Source organism: Crotalus tigris, unplaced genomic scaffold (genome assembly GCF_016545835.1).
Source record: "Crotalus tigris isolate CLP2741 ecotype Arizona unplaced genomic scaffold, ASM1654583v1 scf7180000018891.247784533:1973344, whole genome shotgun sequence".
In the NCBI taxonomy this organism is placed as follows: domain Eukaryota; kingdom Metazoa; phylum Chordata; class Lepidosauria; order Squamata; family Viperidae; genus Crotalus; species Crotalus tigris.
Genome location: NW_024097260.1, coordinates 1,532,468 through 1,546,270, shown reverse-complemented (window position 1 = coordinate 1,546,270; position 13,803 = coordinate 1,532,468). Strand labels below are relative to the sequence as shown.

The following is a 13,803-nucleotide window of genomic DNA, read 5'->3' as shown; positions in this document are numbered from 1 at the left end:
AAGTAGAGTATTTTTTGGGGGGGAGGGAACTCTGCTCATCCACATTCCCTAAACATTTCCCCTGCCTGCTCTGTGTTCCATTTTCTAGACTCTTCTTCCTTGTCATCCGGTGTATTTTGGAGAAAGAGTAAAGGGTCTTTTGTATTTTTATTGTATAGGTAGGTCTCGCGGTATTTTATTTATGTATGGCAGTCTGTATTTCCCTTCTCCTATCTAGTAGCACCAGTCTCAGTAAAAGTGGAACAAAATTTCCTCTAGTTTTCTGGGTATCTATCTATCTATCTATCTATCTATCTATCTATCTATCTATCTATCTATCTATCTATCTCCTTTATTATTAATTTCGTTAAAAATAGGAATCCTGGGTATAATCATATTATAAGAGCAAACAAACACGAACACCAGGAAAAATATAAAACTAGAAATATTTATTCTAATGCCAAGCTTTCGTTGGCCAACATCATCAGGGCTTAAAACCAGCCAATGGGAGTCTCCTTTATAGTGCTAGTCAATTTGTGCACACGGCTCCTGGACCTCGTCATCGGTCCAACCTGATTGGGCTGCGTGTGGATTATGTTCTTGATGTTAATTGATGTTAACGCTCCGCTATTTGTTCTGCTTCCTCCACTCTCCTTGTTTCTGCGTATGTATATAGCCTTTATAATCCAGTCCTAATAGCAATATTTTATAGTAATCCTTTGTCTGAAATATCCTGAAAATTATCAGCCAGCCAAGGTTGTAATCCACACGGTTCCAAGTGCTCAAAAGGAACATCTGAACTTATTAATAGCCAAGGGACCAAGTCATAATTGAACTGACATTGGGAAGAAGTTCAAAGATGGAAAGAACTTGACAGGGTGTCAACGCTGCTAACATGGGATGTTCTTGCTTTGACAACATCTGGAGATGCAGCCTTTTTCTTTCTTATGCTTTACTCTTAGAATTAGATGATACTGGGGGAGGAGGAGGAAGGTGATGGGAGGTAGTTAGACATAACAATATTGTAATAGTGTATGAATTCAAGGCTTTTGAAATAAGAGATGATAAGGAATGGCGGGTTGGAGAACAGGAGGGAAAGACTGCATTTCAAACTAATTGGAGAAGGTGATTTATGACTGTTAATTAGAGGAGGGAATTGTGTTTGATACTATGTACTAAGGGGAGGGAAATCCAGATTTTGGCTTCGCTTGTGTATGTGCCGATGCTATGCTGCTCGAATAAAGATTCTTTAAGGTAAACAATGCCTCAAAGTTCTTGAAGAGTTTCATCTGTCGGAACCATGACACAGGGGATGCCCCAAAGAAGAGGGAGTCAACCTCTTCTCTAAAGCACCTGAAGGCAGGACAAGAAGCAACAAATGGAAACTAATCAAGGAGAGAAGCAACCTAGGGGAAATTTCCTGATATAGATAGGTTGATTTTGAGGAACATAGAGTTGCTAGAACTTGTGGACCAAGGACAGTGAGTTTGTATTGACCGGAAACCTTGAGATAATTGTTTTCTAGACATTTTAGAACCTAGAATGAGGGAGAAATTTCCTGACAGTGAGAACAATTAATCAGTAGAACAGCTTGTCTTCAGAATATTTAGGGGCTCCACAAAGAAGAGGGAGTCAAGCTATTCTTCAAAGCACCTGAGGGCAGGACAAGAAGCAACGGATGGAAACTCATCAAGGAGAGAAGCAACTTGGAACTAAGGAGAAATTTCCTGACAGTCAGAACAATTAATCACTGGAACAATTTGCCTCCAGAAGTTGTGAATGCTCCAACACTGGAGGTTTTTAAAAAGAGATTGGATGTCCATTTGTCTGAAATGGTATAGGGTTTCCTGCTTGAGCAGGGAGCTGGACTAGAAGACCTCCAAGGCCCCTTCCAGCTCTATGATTGATTGATTGATTGATTGATTGATTGATTGATTCAAATGGTATAGGGTCTCCTGCTTGAGCAGGGGGCTGGACTAGAAGGCCCCTTCCAGCTCTATGATTGATTGATTGAAATGGGATAGGGTCTCCTGCTTGAGCAGGGGGTTGGACTAGAAGACCTCCAAAGCCCCTTCCAGCTCTGTTATCCTGTTGTCCAGTTATCCTCTTCTTTAAAATTGTTCTCTCTTTTATCTCCTTCTTGTTTCAGGTGTCCGAAAGGTGTGACTACGTATTTGTCAATGGGAAGGAAATGAAAGGCAAAGTGAATGCGGTGGTCCATTTCACATACCAACATCTGAACAGCCCCCTGGAGTTGACTGTGTGGGTTCCCCGCCTCCCACTGCAGATTGAAGTCTCTGACCCAGAGTTAAATCAGATCAAGGGCTGGAGGATCCCCATTGTTTCCAACAAGAGGTAAGATCCCTTGGGATCTTCCTAGCCTCGCCCTCAATTTCTCTCCCATAATTTCCTGAAAGCATACAATTGGCTTCATTCACACAACACCGTGTTCCTCAAACTAGCCAATCATCTTTCCTACACGGTCTTTCTATGTTGTGTGAAATCAGCCTCTGTCTACCCTTGTTGCTACTATGTCTGAACAGCTGGCAATACCTTCCATTCTAATGGAGAGCTAACATTGTGAATAGATATATTGTACATTTATTAGTGATCAGCAGCAATACATAAATTGGGTTCACATGGAATACTCCATCTGGTTAACCTGGGTTCACACTGTAGTTTAATTTCTTTGTGTTTGTGGTCTGTGTTCCTCTGAGTGTCTCTCTCTGGCCTTCAACCAGTCTTGGCTCCTAGTGACTACATGGACAAGTCTTAGCAACATTTTGGAAGATGATTTGCTTCTGAGCAACAGTAATTGGCCCCAAAGTCACCCAGTTGAAATCCATGCCCAAGTCAAGACTAGAACTCAGCTCCCCTTACACCTAGTCCAACACCTTCACTGCTAGATCCAACTGGTCTTCCTGTTGAATTCATTGAAATGGCTGAGTTCCCACCAGCATGTTTTAGGTCAGTGGTTCTCAACCTGTGGGTCGGGACCCCATTTGGGGTCGAATGACCATTTCACGGGGGTCGCCAAACAACGCAGTCCGCCATTTTTTTCCCCTTTTCCTTATCTGTGCTACTCCCTTTTATTCTATTGGCTTTTGAAAGCCAATAGAATAGACTCTCTTGAATAGAGTCTAATTCTATTGGCTTTCAAAAGCCAATAGGAATTGTCCAGGCTGTCTCTGCCCTGCTGAGGCCACCAAAAGTCCCATTCTGCCAACGGTGCTGCACCAGTTGAGTAGTCCTCGACTTAGGACCGGTTGGGGGGTCGCGGCATTAAAAAGGTTGAGAACCACTGTTTGGGGTGGAAGGTGAAAATGACCTCAAGTTGGAATTTGGGACAAGAGGTTGTTTCATGAAGGGGAAGGAACAGCAGAGCCCCCCCACTCTAAAGTAAGACTCACAGAGTGACCAGGATGGTCCAGACATAACTGCTTCATAGCTTGCCAACAGACTTGGGGGAGGGAGGAGTTTGGTATGTGAGCTGTTAACATCAGCTGGCTACTTTGTGAGAACCAAGGACACAAGGAGAGATGTTTATGAAAGAGTGTGGATTCTCTCATAACAATTGTCTAACTTACAATTGGGCGATGTGACCTGCACGAAGAGGGGAGGGAGGTTTCTATTCTTTTAATACAGGTCGTCCTCGACTTAACACAAGTTCATTTAGTGAACATTCAAAAGTTACAACGGCACTGGAAAAAAGTGACTGAGGAACATTGTTCACAGTTACAATCCTTGCAGCATCCCACGATCACGTGATCCAGATTCAGATGCTCGGCAACCGGTTCATATTTAGGACTGTTGCTGTGTCCCAAGGTCACGTGATGGTCTTTTGTGACTTTCTGACAAGCAAAATAAATGGGGAAGCCAAATTCACTTAACAACCAAGTTGCCAACTTATCAACTGCAGTTCTTCACTTCACGACTGAAGCAAGAAAAGTCGTAAAATGGGGCAAAATTCACTTAACACATGTCTCACTTAACAACAGAAATGTGGGGGCTCAGTTGTGTTCGTAAGTCGAGGACTACCTGTAGAGCAATTTAGGCACGAAAACCCCAGAGCTGGTTTTCCTTTCATCAGTGCTGAAATAGTGCACTCAATAAAGTTTTGCATTAGGGATTTAATTGTCTCAGCTGTATTTACTTTGTTGGGTTCATCAGTAGGGCTGATGGATTGTCATAAGATCGTGCATGGACCCCATAAGAGCAAGTCTTTAAGGCCATAACATCAACAGTGCCACACGGTCAACTTTTAGAATTGCTTGACCATCTGGCTTGAATCTCTTCACAGATTAGTTAGAGACAGCGATGATGAAGAGGAGGATGAGAGGAAGGGAAGAGGTTGTACTCTCCAGTACCAGCATGCAACAGTGCGGGTCCTTACCCAGTTCGTAGCTGAGCCCTTGGACCCTGGTGGCCAAACTACTTACCTGTTGGGCTCCGACTGGCAAGTGGACATCAGTGACCTGGTGAAGAATTTCATGCAAGTGGAAGAGCCGAGGATTGCCAAGCTGCAAGATGGACAGGTGCTAATGGGACAGGAGTTGGGAATGACTACCTTACAGGTGAGCACAATGAAGGGCTGGGTAAAAACACAGGTTCTTTTCTAGAGCAGACCAAAAGATTCATCATATCCTTTATCTAACTGGAGACACTACAGATGTTCACAACTAAGACACAACTAAGACACGAAGGCAGCATCCTGTTTAGGGCTACAGGGCATGTGAATATGGAAGTTTCATTAAGTTCAGAATCCATCCAACTGAATAACAGAATGACACAATTGGAAGGGACCTTGGAGGTCTTCCAGTCCAGCCCCCTTCTGAAGCAGGAAACCTTAGACCTTTCTAACAGGTTTTCCAGACATTCACAGATCTTTCCTGAGACTCATGGAGAAGACTCTCGGTGTACTTCATGGTGTATTTGTGGTGATCAGAAAGCAATTTAGAACATACAATGACAGAGTTGGAAGGGACCTTGGAGGTCCTCTAGTCCAACTCCCTGCTCAGGCAGGAAACCCTATACCATTTCAGACAAATGGCTATCCAGTCTCTTCTTAAAAACTTCCAGTGTTGGAGCATTCACCGCTTTTGGAGGCAGGTGGTTCCACTGGTTAATTGTTCTCACTGTCAGGAAATTTCTCCTTAGTTCTCGGTTGCTTCTCTCCTTGGTTAGTTTCCATCCGTTGCTTCTTGTCCTGCCTTCAGGTGCTTTGGAGAATAGCTTGACTCCCTCTTCTTTGGGGCAGCCCCTGAAATATTGGAGCACTGCTATCATGTCACCCCTAGCCCTTCTTTTCATTAAACTAGACATACCCAATTCCAGCAACCGTTATTGCACCGATCAGTGCATGAGGGAAGCAGAAAGGAAAACAGAGGTACATTTCAGAGCTGGAAGAGCTTATCAAAATAGTAAAAAACCTGAATACAAAGCCGCAGTCCTTGAAAAGTCCACCTCTGTTCTTGATTTACCTGGAAAAGCAGGACAAATAGGAAGGAACAGACTTCCACCCTAGAAAGAAACCAACGTGATAGCACAAAGCAGGAGGAAGTGTTTTTATGTTTCAAGAACGCCCCGAAAGGGACTTAAAAGTTCATTTTATACTGTTGGATTAGCTACAGATAAGGTGAGTTTTGTTTTTGGGGTGGGGTTTGTTTTTTGTTTTTTCATTGCATTGCAAAAAGTTTTTATGTCAATTGGCAATCCACGCCTTGCCTTGAGTAAATTTATCAGTCTTTCCCCTACCCTCAAAAAAGGGGGGGTCCTTTGTTAGAGTAGCATCACTCTGCAACTCTTTCTAAAGACATTTTATCAGCCGCAGAAATGCTTGGCTCTGCCTTGTGTCCAAAAAGACAAAGACTATATTTGGCAGGGAAATTCAGCAAGGAAGTGAGTGACAAATGGAGAGTCAGCCCCTTCACTTGCGAGAACACCTGTCACCTGTCTCCCCAGAATTCATCCACTTATATGACATGGTATCATCCCCTGGATTGCTCCATCTGGTCTCTTTCTCTCCCTCCCTCTCTCCTTTTCTCTCTCCCTCTCTCGTTTTTTCTCTCTCTCTCTCTTTTCCTCCCAATCCATCTATCTATCTATCTATCTATCTATCTATCTATCTATCTATCTATCTATCTATCTATCTATCATCTGTCTGTCTGTCTATCATCTGTCTGTCTGTCTATCTATCTATCTATCTATCTATCTATCTATCATGTCTATCTATCTGTCTATCTATCCATCTATCTATCTACCTATCTATCATTTAATGTCTCTCTCCATCCATATCATTATCTATCTATCTATCTATCTATCTATCTATCTATCTATCTATCTATCTATCTATCTATCTATCTATCTATCTCTATCATTTAACATCTCTCTCCATCCATATCATTATCTATCTATCTATCTATCTATCTATCTATCTATCTATCTATCTATCTATCTATCTATCATCTCGCTCTAAAGGAGAGAGAGATAGAAATATAGAGATAAAAATGTTAGAGAGAGAGAGAGAGAGAGAGAGAGATGATAGACATATCTCTATCATCTCTCTCCCTCTCCCTCTCTCTCTCTCTCTTCCTTAATTTTTTTCAGCAGAAGGAAATTTTAAAAAAAGGTATGAAAAGAAAATCGATCTATGCAAAACACTGGCCCCATGAGCATAGGACATGAATAACAGAGGAAAATTCCTGGGATGAGGTGGGAAGACAGAAGGACGAAGAGTCGAAGAAGGGATCATGTTCTTTGAAGGGGAAATAGAGGCTCTACCTAGTTAAAAGTGAGACGTGGCATGTTTGGAAAAAAGTGGTTTCCTTGGAATGTAGCGATGCACTGTCACTTTGCTTGTCTCCTGCAGATCCTGTCCCCACTTTCCGATGCCATCCTGGCAGAGAAGACGGTGACCGTCCTTGATGAGAAGGTGACCCTCACTGACCTGGGGGTCCAACTGGTGTCCGGTCTTTCGCTCTCCTTACAGCTGAGCACCGGAAGCAACAAAGCCATCTTCGCTACGGCCATCGCTCAAGAATTGCTTCAAGCAGAAAAGCAGGTGAGCAGCCTCACCCCTGAAGTTCCTCTTTCCCTGGTTGGGTCTCCGAGCGTCCTGTCTGAGTACAGGTGGCCCATATTTCTTCCTAAAGCATAAGCGGTCACTTCTCAATTGATCCTTTGATAAGCCCTAGGTGAATAGGGGATCTGTTTTATTAGCAACGTGTTAAATGGCCTTATGAATCTACGGGTAGCCAAATGGAGAACCAGGCAGTGTTCATAATGTTTGTTTCTTTGCTTTCCTCTTCCACTGCATTTCCTTTTCCTTCCTCCTTCCCTTCTTTCTTTTCTTCCCTCCTTCTTTCCTTCCTTTGTCCCTCTCTCCCTCCATTGCCCTTCCTTCCTTCCTCCCTTCCCCATTCATCCTTCCCTTTCCCATTCATCCCTTCCCTTCCCCATTCATCCTTTCTCTTCCCCATTCATCCCTTCCTTTCCCATTCATCCTTTCTCTTCCCCATTCATCCCTTCCCTTTCCCATTCATCCCTTCCCTTCCTCATTCATCCCTTTTCTTCCCCATTCATCCCTTCCTTTTCCATTCATCCCTTCTCTTCCCCATTCATCCCTTTCGTTCCCATTCATCCTTCTCTTCCCCATTCATCCCTTCCCTTTCCCATTCATCCCCTTCCCTTCCTCATTCATCCCTTTCGTTCCCATTCATCCTTCTCTTCCCCTTTCATCCCTTCCCTTTCCCATTCATCCCTTCCCTTCCTCATTCATCCCTTCTCTTCCCCATTCATCCCTTCCTTTTCCATTCATCCCTTCTCTTCCCCATTCATCCCTTTCATTCCCATTCATCCTTCTCTTCCCCATTCATCCCTTCCCTTTCCCATTCATCCCTTCTCTTCCCCATTCATCCCTTCCTTTTCCATTCATCCCTTCTCTTCCCCATTCATCCCTTCCTTTTCCATTCATCCCTTCCTTTTCCATTCATCCCTTCTCTTCCCCATTCATCCCTCCCCTTCCCCTGTTTTTCTCCTCTTTTCCTCCCCAATAATATTATTCTTCTACTTCAACTCTCCTTCTTCACTCCTATTAGCTTCCCCCCTTTCCTCCTCTTCATCAACCTCTCCCATACTCCAACAATACACTCCCAGCATAGAGACTTGTGCCCACCAAGACCCCTCCTCCCCAGATCTGCTTTTCCTGCTAAGCAGGTGAACTGGCGCTGGTGTCCTTGTATGATTGTTAATATTATTCTAAAAGGACATTTTAGATTTATAGGTGCTCATCCCCCAAGGCCACCCAACACCTAAATAGAGAAGCATTGTAGCCAGTAAATAGGGCAGCAAAACTAGAACAAGCCCTGGGTGAAAAAAAATATATGAATTCTTTTCTTCTTCTTCTGTTAACCTTTCATAAATAATACAACATTGTACTGCTCACCTGCCAAAAATGCATGTTTTGGGGAAGAAGATTCTATACATTCTAGTTGAATGGCAAATCTAGCCGTCCCTTCACCTTGGTGGTCCTTCATTTGTTATGTATATAATTTTGATGAAAAATATTTTTGTTGTTGTTGAAAAGAAGATAAAAACCCATATAAATTAATACAGACCCAGAAAAACGAAAGATAAAAAAAGGAGGGGGGGGAAGAAAAGGAAAAAAGAGAGAGAAAATGTCAGAATCCAATTATATTTCATCTCTAGTTATCGACTATGGAAAACCCCATTTCTGCCCTCTCTGCCCTAACCACCAAAAGGACTAAACATAACAAAGGGGCCATCAGCTTCCATCTACTCCCCTCTGAAGTCTCCCTTACACCGGCAGTGAGGAAAAAGGGGTGGAAATGTAACGCCTGGGATTGTCGCTGGAAAGCTGGTGGGGTGGGGCTGCTGGGGACCCCTTAAAACCTTGAACCGTAGGGCTTGGGCCCCAGGTCCTGTCTAGAACGCCTGCAACCATTTTCTCTTAAGAAAGGATGCCTGTTGGAAGAAATATTCCAAGAGTTCTGTCTTCTTAAGATGCAGAGTCGGGTGGGTCCTTACAGAAAATCTACAAAGGAGTAACTTGCAATCTTCTTTAGGGCAGTTATAAGTGCAATAATCCATTTATCTCTTTCTCGGTAGTTACAACATCCATCTCCTTTTTATAAATCTATCCTGTCTGATCATCCCAACCGTACATCATAAGTTCATTCTTTTCTGTTTCGTAGCAAAAAGTCCGCAAGGGATTTCAGTCAGCAATAAATGTAGATATTGTCTTTGTCTCTGATTAAAGAAGTCAACTTAAACCATCTCAGCAAGTTCCGTCATCGGGAACCTTGTTGGTCCTTTGGTGTGTGGAATCCATCCAGATGTGATTTTTGCCTGCCTGGTGGTTTTGGGGAGATGGATTTGAATAGTGCTGGAGGGGAAGGGGAGGTGGGAGGCAGTGGGAAAGATGGATAGAGCAAAATCAAGGAGAGAAGCAACCTAGAACTAAGGAGAAACTTCCTAAGACTGAGAACAATTAACCAGTGGAACAACCTGCCTCCAGAAGCGGTGAATGCTCCAACACTGGAGGTTTTTAAGAAGAGACAGGACAGCCATCTGTCCGAAATGGTATAGGGTATCCTGCCTGAGCAGGGGGTGGACTAGAAGGCCTCCAAGGTCCCTTCCAACTATTATTATTATTATTATGGATCATTGCACAGTCAGCCAGATGTTCAGACTGGATTTGGCATTTGTCTACCTATCGAGTCCTTACCCAGGACCTGGGATAGGCAGATGTGGCTGTTTGATGGTATTACAGATATCGTCGCAGGATGGAAGCAGTTCCTAGTAAGGCCGCCTTTTGCAATTGACTAATAGCGAATTTGTCAATGCCAATGGTGGTGGTGTTGTTGTGATGATGATGATGATGATGATTATTATTATTATTATTATTATTATTATTATGTGGTTGTTGATCTTGAGGTCATCTGCTAAACATCAGCATCTGGAGATCCAGCAGCTGTACCCATAGCTACATGGCTCAAGCTGCTATTGGTAGAGTTGATCATGCCCATCAGTTTAGAGCAGGGGTCTTCAAACTTGACCCTTCTATGACTTGTGGACTTCAACTCCCAGAATTCCTCAGCCAGGCACACTGGCTGAGGAATTCTGGGAGTTGAAGCCCACAAGTCATAAAAGGGCCAGGTTGGAAGACCCCTGATTTAGAGGATTTCAAGGGAGACTTTGAGCTTGTGGGGGAATAGATGATCAAAATACAAGTTTACGTGCCTTAGCCCCAACAGTTGGTGCCATATTTGGAACGGGACCAGCTATTGCGTTTTGAGCGATGCTTTGCTTCTAAACATCCCAAATGTACTGGATTGTCCACTGTAAGTATGGAGTGGAAGTGTCTTTGGCTTTAGGATCCTTCTCCATTTCTTTTCTCATTTTTCCAGCATTAGGTTTATTTTGCTCCATGTCTGCATTAGGGGTCTTGGTTCTCTCTGAGTTTGGTTGTTTTCTTGCAGACATTTTGTGATCCAAACTAGGTAACATCGTCATGTTTGGGTCATGAAACACTACAAGGAGACAACCAAGCTCAGGGACCACCAAGGACCTCACAATCCTCTTGCTCCTGCTCTTCCTCCTCCTCCTCCTCCTCCTCCTCCTCCTCCTCCTCCTCCTCCTCAATTCTGCAAATCCCACTCCCTTCTACCACTGATGATATTCCCAAGTTGGGTAATGAAATGTCTGGAAGAAAACCACTAGGTTCAGACATACCACCCCAATGGAGCCCAAAATTTATCTGGCTAAGTCAGACATTTGTCAAGTGAGTTTTGCCCCGTTTTATGACCTTTCTCGCCCCCGTCGTTAAGTGAATCGTTGCAGTTGTGAAGTGAGGCACACGGTTGTTCAAGTGAACCCGGCTTCCCCATTGACTTTGCTTGTCAGACGATCGCAAAAGGGGATCACGGGACCCCCGTCATAAATAGGAACCAGTTGCCAAGCGTCTGAATTTCGATCACGTGACTACAGGGCTGCTGCAAGGGTTGTAAGTGTGAAAAACGGTCGTAAGTCCGTTTGTAACTTTTGAATGGTCACTAAGCCAACTGTTGTAAGTCGAGGACTCACCTGTCTAAAAAAACGGATTGTGCTGGATTTGTCCCGGTGTCATTCTGTCTCATTTTTCCCCCCAAAACAGGAAGCTGTGATCAGTTGCTGGATCCAGTTCAGCGATGGAGCAGTTGTGCCCTTAGATATTTACGACGCCAAGGATTTCTCTTTGGTGGCCACGTCTCTGGATGAGAAGGTCGTCTCTGTCCACCAGAGTCCCAAGTTTAAGTGGCCGTTCGTCGTGGCCGAGTCAGAAGGCCAGGGTCTTTTGGTAAAAGTGGAGCTGGTGATCAGCGAATCCTGTCAGAAATCCAAGAGGAAGAGTGTCCTTGCCGTGGGTACTGGAAGTATCAAGGTCAAGTTTGGTCAGAATGACACCGTCCCAAACCCAAGTGACAGTAAGCCTGGCGGAGATGGTGTCCATCTGGAGACCCGGACCAGCGATCGGCGTCAGAAGACAAGCCTGCAGGAGAGATCTCGACCACAGGGACCTTACTACAGCTCCTCCATGGGACATGAAGAAACCAGAGCTACTAGCACTACTCAGAAGTCCATTCTAAGTAAGAAAGAAGACCGGGAGAGTCTCCTAGATGACGACGGTCACATGCAAAGTCTCCCGATAGACTTCACCAGTTTTCCAGCTCAGGTAGACCTGCCCAAGAGCAATGGAGATTTGGAAGAGGACGATCCTGATGAGACACCCAGGGGCTTAAGTGACTTGGAAATTGGGATGTATGCTTTGCTCGGTGTCTTCTGCTTGGCCATTTTGGTGTTCCTCATTAACTGTGTCACCTTTGCCTTGAAATACAGGCACAAGCAGGCTGCATTTGAAGAACAAGAAGGCCTCAGACACTCTCACGACTGGGTGGGACTGAGTCATAGAACTGAACTGCTGGAGAACCACCTCAATTTCTCCACCCAACCGGAGGAATGCATTACAGCCATTGACCGGAGCGTGGATTTAGAAGAAAGCAAATATCTCCTTAGTGCCAACTCTCAGAAGAACCTCAACGGCCAACTCTTCCTATCCACAGACTCTGCCCCCTCCCCAGAAGGGAAGGAGCAGAGGAACGAACCCGCCACCTCTCCCACCTCCAAACGGAAACGTGTCCAATTTACCACCTTCACCACCATCTCTTCCGATGGTGGGTACCCAACAGTCAACTCCATTTTGACCAGCAACGAGGACGATATCAAGTGGGTTTGTCAAGACATGGACTTGGGAGAATGTAAAGAACTAAGGAACTACATGGAACAGCTACATGAAAAAGTGTAACAATACATCTGAAAAAGATTTCTGTTTTCTTTCTTATCTCTTTTTTTTCCCACTCACCTTTCTGCCTTTACGTTAAGGTACTAGTCAAAAACAAGGAGCATAGAAAGAAAGAGAGAAAAAAAAAATAATAGAACTTGGTGAACAACCCAAATGTGGCTCCTTGGGTTATCGTGGAAAACATCCAGGGTGTGGTCAAAATCCCAAATAACAAATATATATTGAACGGGTCTTGTAGAGAGGTGTTTGAAGCCAACCCACAAGGGAAAATAAAAAATTTAATAAGGAGAAGTCAAATAAGACCTTATTCTTTGAGCTGATCCTCCCAAATTAAGGCCAGAAAGTAAATCCTGATGCATGGTTTAGATGCTTTCAAGCTGGTTAATTCTCAGTATTTCAGATTTGTCATCTGGATCTTACGTTTCGGGGAGGGATGGGGGGAGGGAAAAATGGAAAAGTTGAAGGCCACATCTCAATCCACATGAGCTGGAGGAGAACATCTGAGCAACAAGGACCAGCAGATTAGTTTGTAATTTGGACTTAATTTGGTACCTCTAATTTCTCTAATTTTCTCCAGAAATAGTGCCAAAGAATGTGGAATGTATTTATCTATTTTCTTTCATTCTTCTTTTCTTCTTCTTCTTCTTTTTTTTGCAAGGAGGATTTACTAACTGATCTATGATTTAGTAGGAAAGATTGCAACGCGAGCCTTCACCAAGGGCAACCGGAAAGCTCCCCCTTTTTTAATCAAATAAAATTCTGTGGCCATTTGTCACATTCGGACTCCTTTTTTATTTTTTCCCCCCTAGAATTGCAGCAGCTTTGGCGACGCAGAATGTTTAGGGGCCCCCAAAATTGGAGAGCTCAGAAATTGTGGGGGGGAGGGGGGAGTTTTGATAGGTGGATTAGTTAGAAGACGTAGCCTCCATATCTCATGGATGTGAGCAGGTCTGACTCAAAGCAACCTAGAACTAAGAAGAAATTTCCTGACAGAACAATTAACCAGTGGAACAACCTGCCTCCAGAAGTTGTGAATGCTCCAACACTGGAAATTTTTAAGAAGAGACTGGACAGCCATTTGTCCGAAATGGTATAGGGTTTCCTGCTGGAGCAGGGGGTTGGACTAGAAGACCTCCAAGGTCCCTTCCAACTATTCTATTCTATTCTATTCTATTCTATTCCATTCCATTCCGTTCTGTTCTATGTTCTGTTCCATATTCTATTCTATTCTATTCTATTCTATTCTATTCTATTCTATTCTATTCTATATTCTGTTCCATATTCTATTCCATTCCATTCCATTCCATTCCATTCCATTCTATTCTATTCTATTCTATTCTATTCTATTCTATTCTATTCTATTCTATTCTATTCTATTCTATTCTATTCTATATTCTGTTCCATATTCTATTCCATTCCATTCCATTCCATTCCATTCCATTCCATTCCATTCCATTCCATTCTAT

The 13,803-nt window shown here is 43.6% G+C and overlaps 1 protein-coding gene across 3 annotated transcripts in view; it reads left to right on the top strand.

The window, feature by feature from the left end:
• The window catches only part of LOC120314346 (transmembrane protein 132D-like), a 218,732-nt gene extending 205,435 nt beyond the window's left edge, over positions 1–13,297 (top strand). For all 3 annotated transcript variants that reach the window (XM_039357359.1, XM_039357357.1, XM_039357358.1), the window contains 4 exons: positions 2,129–2,334; positions 4,280–4,553; positions 6,848–7,039; positions 11,153–13,297. In XM_039357359.1, coding sequence (XP_039213293.1) covers positions 2,129–2,334; positions 4,280–4,553; positions 6,848–7,039; positions 11,153–12,340 — 1,860 coding nt within the window. In that variant the 3' untranslated portion in view covers positions 12,341–13,297. The remainder of the gene's footprint in view (positions 1–2,128; positions 2,335–4,279; positions 4,554–6,847; positions 7,040–11,152) is intronic.
• The last annotated feature ends 506 nt before the right edge of the window (positions 13,298–13,803 follow it).